This window comes from Cebus imitator, unplaced genomic scaffold, assembly GCF_001604975.1.
Source record: "Cebus imitator isolate Cc_AM_T3 unplaced genomic scaffold, Cebus_imitator-1.0 Scaffold4, whole genome shotgun sequence".
Classification (NCBI taxonomy): Eukaryota; Metazoa; Chordata; class Mammalia; order Primates; family Cebidae; genus Cebus; species Cebus imitator.
The window spans coordinates 11,331,510-11,343,508 of NW_016107319.1; the positions used below are offsets into that span (position 1 = coordinate 11,331,510).

General features: G+C 37.8%; 1 protein-coding gene across 2 annotated transcripts in view; it reads left to right on the top strand.

The window, feature by feature from the left end:
- Positions 1-2,194: 2,194 nt before the first annotated feature.
- LSM6 (LSM6 homolog, U6 small nuclear RNA and mRNA degradation associated) overlaps positions 2,195-11,999 on the top strand; it is a 15,088-nt gene continuing 5,283 nt past the window's right edge. Inside the window, exons 1-2 of one of the 2 annotated variants that reach the window (XM_017534787.2) lie at positions 2,195-2,319; positions 9,325-9,428. In XM_017534787.2, the coding sequence (XP_017390276.1) occupies positions 9,335-9,428 (94 nt within the window). In that variant the 5' untranslated portion in view covers positions 2,195-2,319; positions 9,325-9,334. Of the gene's footprint in view, positions 2,320-2,427; positions 2,872-9,324; positions 9,429-11,999 lie in introns of those variants that run through there. The other variant, XM_037740612.1, reaches the window with a different exon arrangement.

Sequence of the window (11,999 nt, forward strand, 5' to 3'; positions counted from 1 at the left end):
CCCAAATGAGCTGAAAACTTATTTCTACACAAATATTTATAGCAGCTTTATTCATAATTGCCAAAACTTGGAAGCAACCAAGATATCCTTTAGTAGGTAAATGGATAAACTGTGGTACATCCAAATAATGGAATATTATTCAGAACTTAAATGAACTGTCACACCATGAAGAGGCATAGAGTGGTCTTAAATGCATATTTCTAAGTGAAAAAAGCCAGTCTGAGAAGGCTACACAGTGTGGTGGTGCAGCATATGCACCCCAACTATGTATAGTATGATTCCAAATGTATGACATTCTGGAAAAGGCAAAACTATGGAGACAGAAAAAAGACCAGTAGTGGCCAGTGGTTAATGGGGAGGAAGGAATAAATAAGTGGAGCACAGAGAATTTTTAGGGAAGTGAAACTATTTTGTACGACACTGTAATTGTGGGTACATTTCATTGTGTATTTGTTGAAACCTATAGAATGTGCAACACTAAGAGTGAACCCTAATGTAGACCTTGGCCTTTGGGTGATAATGATGTGTCAGCATAGATTCATCAGATCTAACAACTAAACAAAACTAAATTAAATAAGTTAAACTAAACCACGCAAGTTAAACTAAACCTCTGCATAATATTTTTATGACTTTAAGGCCCTTAATAAATTAATGTTTACATTCAGGGTTTGGAAGATAGTATTTCACAAAAAGTCTTGCAATGTTTTCTTTGCATCAAAAAAGATGCTGAAAGCAAAAACCTGGGAAATATGGAAAATTGCCTTGCGAGTTAGAAAATGTCAGTTATAAGCTGCTAAGGGGCTTTTGGGAACAGGCACAATTTTTATAAGCTTGTTAGCTCATGAAATAATTCAGGATGCCCACCCCGTATGTCAAGCTGGCCCCTTACCCAGCTACTCCCTTTGGAGAAGATTGCAGCTGCTCCGCAGATGAACGAGGCCTTTAAACTCATGGCTTCCTACCCACCACACCAGTGTTAACCGCTCCATCAGGGCTCTGTAGGAAAGGGAAAGAAGTTTGAATCAAAAACTTATTGTTTTTTGAATAATTGAAACAACCAGTAAGGAGTGTGCAATTTGATGTCTTTTGCAAAGAAAGTTTTTAGGGACAGGATTTTTTATCCTATCATGTTTGTTCTTTGCAACTAATTATTTAATTTTAATGGCACTTTTCTTAAAATTTTTATTTATATTATATTTTATATTGCAAGAACTTCAAATACAGCCCTCTCAATAAGTCTGTAACGGTTTTGTCTTTACCCAAACTGAGCTTTTGTAGAAGGATATAAGGAAGTCTCTATTCTTTACCAAATCACATCCAGTTCCTTTCTGTTCCTGATATCAAGGGTTCATTTCTTCTGCCTTTAGCCAAAACAGGGATACAAGGGAGGAACTCTTCATCTTAGAAAAACATTCTGCATCTTAGATTTTATAACACTTAATGGAGTTAAGGATCTGTGTTGGAAGATCTTATCATTTTGTGTATAGTGTTACAAATCATAAATAAAATAAAGTATAAGGTTTCAGCTGATGAAAGCATGTGTGTAGGGAAAAAGGAATCAAGTCCTGGCGTAACTGTTCCCTTCTTTTCCCTCTCCAGTTCTATTAATAGCAAGAGTATTGAGAATGCATGCAAAATTCCAAACCAAGTTCTCATAGTAGCACTCAGATAATGTCTGCACACCATTTTCAGTTGGAACTAGTTTTTAATGTAACACAATTAATGTCATTATAATTCGGAGTTACTTGAGTGATTTTAATTATTTTTGTATCAATTAACATTGTCATGGAAACAGTCTCTTGCTAAAATGGCTTAAGTCTTCACACATTTAATCAATATCCAGAGGCAGATTTAAAGACTTGAGGTGTTTGCTTTATTTATTTGTTTGCTTTAAACTATTCAAGGACGTTTCTGGGTACACACAGCAGTTACTTAAACTGTAAATTCCAGTTTTGTATGACTTCAAGTTATTTTTTACACTCTGCAAATAAATCCTGCCCAAAAGATCACTTCTACCTTTCTGGATTCTTGTTTTTGTTTTGTATTTAATTGTATTTGTGTTGTACCCGGATTTCTGTTAGAGGAATTCCATTGCACCAATTCCGCCACTGGACAAACCAACCAGGATTCTTGGATTTGCGCGCTTTGGCGCGGACCGGCCTTTTCGGCCCCAGAGGGCTGCCGTAGCAGAGAAGAGCACTGATTGGCTGAGACAGAAAAGTACCGCTGCCTCGGAGGTTTCGGTTTCGATTCGATGAAGTCCGCGGAGGCCGGACTCTTGTGGTACCTGTAGTGAGGGTTCTGGATCCCGCCGGGGAGGTGAGCCGCGTGGCTGCGCGGGCCGTGCAGCCTCGGAAAGGGCCTGCGGGGAGCGGGTTGGGGCTTCGGGGAGGGACTGCTGGGTGGCAGGTCCCGGCAAAATGCCGCGTCCAAGCTCTGTGTGCACAGAATGGCCGGGAGTAATCTGGTGGGCGTTTGGAACCGCCGTCAGGGAGGCGCCTACAGTGCGAGGAGAGGAGCGGTACCGTCCCGGCTCCCGTCGACTTGGCGTTCGAGACTGCACAAAGTTGTTCAGAGGTTGTCGAAATTCCCCAAGGGAACCCCAGCGCTAATCCCAGGATTCGGCGGGAAAGCGGCTCCCGAACCTAGGCCTAGGCTTTGCCTGGATTCTTCCAGGCTTCAGGGAATTGCGAAGCCTCTCCTACATCGGAGTGGCTGCACCTGACCACAGGAATTAAGGGCTGGACTAACCTGAATTACCGAGTTGCCTGGTTGGGGAACCCGATTGTATGGTCTTAAGTCCTATCGCCAGAGGTTTTCTGTGTCTGCGCGCGTGCTCCCGTGCGTGCATAGCAGGCATTTTTGTTTAAGGTATGTAGGATTAGGATGATTGGAATTACCCTACCCCACTGCTGTTAGTAATACGTGACTATTGTAGAAAAATTGCAAACATAGAAGACTTTAGTGAAGAAAGTTATATTCACTGAACCCTTTCACCTACCATCTTTTTCTCTTGTATAATGCCAGCTTTTACTTAGACTAAGACCGTTCATGTTTAATTACTTAACAGTGTAGTTTTCCACTTCCATTTAAAAACTCTTCCTAAATATTATTCTAATGTTGTATCTTCTTTTGAGTGACAAAAGAATTGGCCCATCATTGTGGATCCCAGTGTAGGTCCCATAAATTATTCAGTCATTTCCCGACTGTGGGACATTAGGTTGTTTTGAAATTTTTGCATCATCTTAGCATCCCAGATCATATTTTGATAAACTTACCCCCCCTATTTTTTAGGTTATTTCCTTGGACTAGATTCTCAAGTGAAATTATCAGATTAGATGCTGTCATCCATAGGGTCTTTAGGCCTTCATACACATTGCTGCAGTGTTTTCCAAAAAAGTTTTAGAGGTGGGTGGCAGTTTAACTTGATTGAATATTGTGCAGAAATCTCGAGAGGCTTATGTTTGTGGTGTATGTGTGTGTGTATCACTGGAGTTAACTGTATTAGACTACCTGAATGTTAAAGCAGGAAGAGACCTAAGTGGTCATCTAGCATAACTCCCTTATTTTGCAGATGAGAAACCTGGGGCCATGAGAGGTGAGATGAGTTATTCAAGTCACACAGCTAATTAAGTAGCAGAGCTGGGATTAGAGCTGAGGTTTCCTGCGTCCCAAGTGAGTACTCTGTGCTGCATCAGGCAGCCTCTCACTGAACTGTGGCATAGTAGATATTAGAATTTAAAAATATGTTTACATCACTTGGATTATTCTCTCCTTTTAAAAGTGTACTAACATTTTAATCATCAGAGGGATCTTTACTACTGAAAAATTGTAAAGTGATCATTTTCATGGCCCAGGCTAGAAATCCGTTATTAGAATGGCAACCCCTTCAAGACTTTGACAGTTGTTTTCAGATTCTCTATAAGTACAAATATGTTAGAATAAAAAAATCCCTGATAAATTACAATCTACACTCCATCGTTTGTTTAGATGTAGGTGTTGGTTCTCATTTGCTGTATTTTGGAGATTTCTTTATAACTCCTCACTTTAAGGCCAAAGAACAATGTTGTTGGTTTTTAATTTTTTTTTATTTTAGAGCTTATAGCAGAGATTCTCAACTTCCATGGACATTTTGGCCTGGACAAATTTGTTGTGGGGGGCCGTCCTGTGCATTGTAAAATGTTTAGCAACATCCCTGGTCTCTACTCACTAGTATACCGGTAGCACCACCTGCCTCAGTCGTGAGAGTTCACAGTGTCCCCAGATATTTCCAGATGTCCCTGAACACGGTGGGGGAGGACAGAGGGGATTGCCCCTAGTTGAGAACCACTTGCTTATAGAAATTATCTGGAGAACTTTATAATGTAAAATATAGTGCCTTTACCTCAGTAGACTGCAGGAATTTGCATTTTAACAAGCATCTCTAGATTCGGATACAGCTGATTCTTGAATGACAGAAACTGTTATTTTATCCGTTTTTGGTGGTCATTATAGAGATTACTTGATTAGTATTTGTTGAAGTACATGCATGATACTACTAGTCACTGTACCCATAGTCACTGTACCCATAGTTTGGGCTGGTGGAGGCTGGACAGGAATTTTGCTTGACACTGGCTTTGAATGTCACTTCCACAGACTTGGGCAGTGTGCTTAGGTACCAGGGATACCAAGTGAGTAAAATATTTTCCCTGTCCCCAAGAAGCTTAAAACTCACCATGGGAGATCAGTCAGCAAACGGAAACATTACAAAACGGCCTGATAAGGGCCACGACTGAGAGTGTAAAGAGATCCTCTGAGTGGACTCACTTTGCCTTTGGGAAGTGAGCGAGAGAAGGAGCCCCACCTGCTCAGGAAGGAAGGATTGGTATGAAGCCTTCAAAAGACAGCGAGGCTGTCTCCACTGTCAGAGGGAGGAATTTAGAGAGCTGTCCTTCTCAGTGTCCGATTGCCTCCTCAGACACTGCTGTGTTAGTCTAACGCTGCAATTACTTGGGTTCTAATGTTATTTCCTTGCAATTTTTGCTTTTCAATTTTTTCCACCCTAAACTGTAAATACTCTAGGAGTAGGTAAAAACTTACAGGTAAACATTGCCAAGAAATAAGGGTTTTCATCTCTACTGCTCAGCGGCATAACTCAGATCACATTAGATGCATTGCTTTGTGTTTGGCCATTACATTTTTTTGAGGCTAATTTACAGTATTTTTTCATGTTAGGTATTTTTTCCCCAGCGATACCACTCTCCCATTAGATTTTTCACCACCTGTATTGTGATTCCCCAAGATTTAACCAGGGAATCTTAACATATTCAGAAAAGCAGTTATACCTTGGAAAGGGCTTGGGCTTTGAGGTTAACCTTGGCTTTGCTTTCCACCTCACGGGGTTTCTCTGTAAATTGCTTGTGAATCTAACACTGGTAGCACATAGTTGGATTAATAAAAGTTCATTCTTTCTTCATTCTTTTACCAAAAAGAAAAAAATTCTCTGCAGGGCACTTTGTAAAGGTTCTCATACTAGACCTCACAGTAGCTTCTGACAGAAAATATACTGCCTTTAATAGCCATTTATGAAAATAGATCATTTAAAACAAGCCTGAGTAGGAGTCAGGGGAGGGAGAGGAGGTATAGAGAGTGATAATGACTTTAATTTTGAAAGGAGAAGTTTTATCAAGGTCACCGTGAAGAAAGGTCTTTTTCCTCTTACGTGTTTATGGTTCAAGAGTCTTATCTCTTGCTTCAGAAATTGTCAAAACTGTTCCTTCTGCCTTATCCAATTTAAAAGATGAAAACTTAAAATTACTTGAGCCAAGTGTTGGGAAAAATTGTGGTGTCAAGACCAATTTACCCATACAAAATGGATTTATGGGCAAGTCATTAAGTAACAGGGAGTACCAAGGAAGCCTAATGAAGACTAATGTAAAAGATATGGCTTTCCTAAAGTGATGGATAAAATGTGTTTGAGGCAGCCCATATACTCTTTTTCAAATAACCTTAAAAGTATTTTTTTCCCCAGAGATTTAGTAGAATGTAGATATTCTAGAGAACAGTTGAGAAGCTTGTCAGCCCCTCTTGTCATTTGGCTTACAGTATTTTGAGGGAGAAAAGACCCACGAAAAGAATACAAAAGAGTGCATAGTGACAGGTTGTATAGCAAGTAATTTGATTTATAGCAAGTAAAATCTAATACCAAACTGTGTGATGCCAAAACTAGGTGAGATGGGCTATGCAAAGTTGAAAGTGGAACCCAAGCAAGTTCCTGCTTAAAACCCCGGTTTCCCTGTTTCCTATCATTGACAACAGTATTTCCCCTTGCCAGTTATTTCCTAGGCTTATTCAAATAGATTCCTGGCTCCTACCCAAGAACTGAGTAGAATCTCCAGCTGATCCTAATGATTCAAGTTTGGGAAACTGACCCAGAGCCTCAAGTCCATGCCCCCTGTGAGTGTGGTGCAGCTCCCTGCCACAGAGGTGTTTCCTCCTTCCCTATGTAGATTTTGCCTTCTACCCAGACACGTGTTCCGTGCCTTTTCTGACTTCTTTCAGCTGGAGGATGACGCCTTTTCCTTCAAACTCAGCTCAGGTGTTACCTGCAGAAATTCTTCTTTGATCTACCAAACCTGGGATAGGAGATTCTCTGCTCTCTTTTGTGCAAAATTCTATCAGAATACACATCACCTTTGTAAAATTCTCCATTCACATGTTTTTTTGCCCTCTGTAGAATGTGAACTCTGAGGGTTTAAGGCCTTGTCTTTGTGTTAACATTCTGCAGCTCCATGTGCCTGACACCTAACAGGTGCTCTGTGAAAGTTGGAAGTGTTGATTGTCTTCAGAAGAGATTGATGTTAATTGGAATGCAGATAAGGCATTATTGGGCAAGGCATTATCTTTGGTGAGCTTAGAAGAACATATCTCTGTTTTTAAAAAGGTGCGGAAAGTTAATATTAAAAATACCTTTAAAATAACCTATACTGTCAAGCAACTGATAGTCAAGATTTGCATTCTTTTTTTTGACAGTTATTAACTCTCCTTCCAGCTTTTGCTTTATGTTTTTAATCTCAAATTGTAAATACTCTATGAGTAGGTGAAATTACTAATAATTAAAGTAGTTAATAATATTTCTGTGAACTAGAGTCACATTACAATACATCTTACTGGTCTTTAACACAAAATAGCTATTTCCATCTCAGTTTTGTACGTGATGAAACTGTGGCATAATGGGATTTAGAATCTGTTGTAGGAAATGAACCTGACTCATCAGTTGAGTATCAGGCCTTCAGAGTTAATATTCTCTCTAGATGTGTTCGGCCACAAAAAAGCATGTGTTCAAAATGCAAATAAGGCAGTTTATAGATGAATGGGAAGATTTGTGGATTTTCACTAAACTCATTAAAGGTACTGAATATGTTACAGTATTTACTTTGTAATTTTTCTCTTTGTACTCAGAACAGTATAAATAAAACTGCTGTGTGATCTGAGTCCTGAATGAAAAGTGGTTGTCCTGAATAGTAGTTGTAATTGTAGTTATCTGTTGAGATTGTGGAGCTAAAAAAAAAAGCTGGAAATTCAATGGAAAAGTTAAATTAACATTTGTTGAGCAAAATAATCAGTTGATTGCATTTTGAAAACATCTTTCAAGCATTGGGGGCAGTGTAGATTGTCCAAGTGATAGCCTAAAATTCAACAATAATTTCTGAAATTTGTATTTTATTTGATTTAGGATGTTGACTTTTCTTGGCTAAAGATAATTAATTTACTTAAATTATGATTGCTTTTGTTTACTCACACTCTTTAAACAAGAGTTTAAATTCTTCTAGATTTAAATTTAAGGCCAGAGCCTTTGTGTGTGACATGTTTTTGAATCCCCTTGCTCAGTGTGTACATGTACATATTTGTTGAACAAATGAAAAACTGATAACCTAGAGTTCCCGCTTACTCCAACTGCTGATCATGTATGAATTCACTATGAGAATATCTCCAAACAATCCTTCTACACACAAATTCAGATTATTGAGTGGAGGGACTTAGAATGAAATAAGCAATGCTATTAATGGAAGGATGTTTAATGAAAAAATTTCATTGAAAACAAAAGAACAGCTTGAGCTCTTGAAGGGAATTCTTAAAATATTGTATCCGTACTAAGTGTCAGTGCTATATAGCTGCTGAATAATAAGTGATGCTGAATTTGACTGAAACAGAAACATTAATTTCTAAAATATTTTTACTCAGTTTTTGCTTAGCTACAATTTTATTAATTTGCCAACATATTTTGAAAGAGGTAGCTATTATATAAGAAAAGATGCATTTTGAAAGGAGTGATGTGCAGCTTTCCATGTCTGTTACTGTTGATTTGGGTGTGTAATGCTATCTCATTTTCTATTTTAGACTCCTTTTATACTTATATTTTAAGACTTTTTTTCTTCATTATTTAGAGCACATATCTGCTATAGTCATAATAAACTAATTAAAAGTCTTTGGCTGCGATAGTGACTTTCAGAAGGCTGTTTAAGGTTGTGATTAAGAATATGGGCTGGCTCTCCACTTTCTGGCTGTGTGACCTTGAGCAGAGTGTTTAAGCTTTCTATGTCTTTCTTCATCTGTAAAATGAGGATAAAAACAATACCTGCCTTTTAGGGTAGAGCAATTTAAATGGATTAATACATACAAAGTTCTTGGAAAAGTGCTGGCATATGGTACACTCGAAATTACCTTTATATTATTATTCTTTTCAGAGATACCATTTAGGCATCAGTTTATAAATGTGTCTGTCCTATATAATAAAGACTTAAAATAGGACTGATTTGAACTTGAATATTCCATCACATTTTGGAACAAATTATTTAATCTTTCTGTGCCTTTCATCAGCAAAATGAGGGTATTAAGACCTTCTTCCCAGGGTTCTTGTAAAGATGAAATGTGATAGTGTTTATAAAAACCTTAGCAGAATGCTCTGCATAAAATAACCAACCATTCACTAATGGAGGTGTGGTAGTGGTTGTAATGGGTATACTGACTATGTGTCAGGCAGTAGTGATAAGTGATTAAGAGCAGGTGCTTTGTAAACACAGGACTTTTCTCTAATGAGGCTATGCCATGGTGTTGTGGGAACTGAATAAGATAATGCATGTAGAATGTTATAGCTTAGTATCTGGCTCATAGTAAGTGCTGAAAACCTGTTAGCTGTCATGTAGTAGTAGTGGAGTAATAATGAGTCTTCTTGCATGGTTATTTGATACTTTATTTTCTGTAAATACTAAGGGCTTTAAGGGTTTTGTTGACTAATCAGCTTTTGTCTTTACCTTTATTACCCCTTTTCATGTTTTGATTTAGGATTGTTAAAATGAGTCTTCGGAAGCAAACCCCTAGTGACTTCTTAAAGCAAATCATCGGACGACCAGTTGTGGTAAAATTAAATTCTGGAGTGGATTATCGAGGTAATATTTTCATGTTTCATCCTCACTGGTGTAACTGAATAAGTAAATGTGATGTACTGATTTTTATTAACCTCTTAAATATACCCGATAGACCAAAAAAGTACTGGTCCTCAGCAGGTTTTATGCACATCTCTTTTTCTACCTCTGAGATCATTCTTTCTACAGGGACAACTCTGGCAGTATAGCGTGTGCTGTTTCTGCCTTTCAGTGTGATTTGTGTGACTTCTGTCTCCCGTCTCTGCTTTGAGATCATGTGTGCCTAAGTTACCTGGTAATAACCGGGTATTCTTAGTCGACTCAGGTGTGAACAACTCAACTGAAGAACACCTTGGTACGGAAGCATTTGTTTTTGCAGGAGTATTCAAAATTGGCAAGCAGCTATTGAGTATCATTTTACAACCTGAATGTCCCATTCATGTAACTTATGTGTGGAGTATCCAAAGATGCCTTTCTGTTCTTGGAGAAAATATTGTTTTTCAGAGGCTGTGATGCTTTTGAAATTAACTTTATAGGAAGAGTGGTGTCAAATTCTATGTTTTAAAGTTACCAAATTCCTTATCTTCTGCAACTAAGGTATGTTAAGGTGCCCGAAATATTTCGCAGGTGTAGCTAACTAATTCATTAGCAGAGTGACTTGGTCTCTTGGGTTGCTGTAACAGAATACCACAGACTGGGTAATTCTTATTTTTATTTTTTGCATTTTTAAATTTATTTCAGTAGAGCACAGGTGGTTTTTGGTCACATGGATACATTCTTTAGTGGTGGTTTTGTGCATCCACCACCTAAGCACTGTACACTATACTGGGTAATTTTCAAAAACAGAAGTTTATTTTCTCGAAGTTCTGGTGGCTAGGAAATCCAAGATCAGGATGCCAGCAGGTTCAGTTGTCTGGCGAGGGATGCATCCTCCGGAGAGGATGGAATGCTGAGTCGTTATGTGGCAGAAGGCAGAGGGCAAACCAGCATACTTCATGAAGCCTTTTTTTATGTGAGCCTTCATCCCATGAATGGAAAGTGTTCATGGTCCACTCACCTCTTAAAGGCCCCACCTCTTAATAAGGTCTTATTGCCAAACACCTGAATTTTGGAAAGGACACATACAAACCATAGCACAGGGTTTTGTGGCCTTTTCTTGGTCTCTTTTCTAAATAATTAATAATGATAGTAATCTCTCAAGCTTTTTCCTTTGAAATCTCTATTGAGTATTCCCACCTAGTAAGGGAGGAGCTAGGACTCGAGTTCAGGCTTGGCTCATAAGCCTTGATAAGAAACTACTGTGGTGATTATGTACTCCTTTAGCTTCTTGACATTAATAACATATCTCCAGTTTAATTTTATTTTTATAGTAAAACTAATGGATTTATACTGAATACTGAGATACTGTAATGTCTCCATGTACTGCCTCTACCTGTGAACTTTTGATGGGCCCATAAGAAATAATAGATTTCTAGGGATTTTAGTCTGTTTGACAGCTGATTAAAGTGAGGACATTGTGTTCAATATCTTCTCAGTATCCACTTTATTGAAGAGATGAACCTGCCTGATCTTTTTTCTCTATACTCTTTAAGGAAAATTTTTCTATTTATAAAGGCAATACATGTTTTAGTTTTAATTTTAGAAATTTAAAAGGAAATAATAGAAAAAAATATGTAGAAGAAAGCAAAGTCTCCCCAATGCTACCATCCAGAGACAGTTTACCAATTTTGACCTCTATATAAGCATAATTTGAGGTAAATGGAATCAGCTGTACATGAAACCTGATTTTTTTTTTCTTTTTAAACATGAACCAATACATTTAGTTTTGTAACAATGCCGAGTTTTGTGTGGCTGTACCATAGTTTTGTTTTTATTTTTAACAGATTTCCTATTAATGAACATTTAGGTGTTGACCAGTTTTTTGCTACTACAAACAACTGTTTTACTTTGACACATATTGTGAACACTTGACCAAGCATCTCTTTAGAATCAATTCCCTGGGCTAGGATTTACAAATCAGAGTATTCCATGGCCCTGCATCAGTGAACCTGGGTTTATCCTTCATATTCTCACCAACTCTTATATTAGCTTTTTCATCTTTTCTAATCTAATACTTGGCAACAAGTAATATCACATTTTACATATATTTTCTTTGTTTACTAGTGAGATTCAGGAGTCTTTCACATGGATAGTAACCCTAATTTGCTTTCCTCTTATGAATGTCTCTTCATGACCTTTGTACTAATAAAGCAAAATATTTTGTACTATTAGATAGCCTTACTAAAGGAACACGCTTATTTTATGGTTTACAAAACACTGAAAAAAACCCAAAACAAAACAATAACAACATACCAAAAAACAAAACAAAAAAACCTCCATCAACTCTCTGTAGCAGTTTCTCTTTAAGAAAATGCTTTGTTTGTGGTTATATATAGTAGTTTATCTCATGGAGAAGGAAAGGGTTGTATTTCTAACCTTTTGGGCAGGTTGCGTTTGTGTGTGTGTGTGTGTGTGTGTGTGTGTGTGTGTGGTTTTTTGTTTTTTTCTTCTTAGCCTTTGCTATGAGAATAGAATAGATATTTTAGTTAGACATGA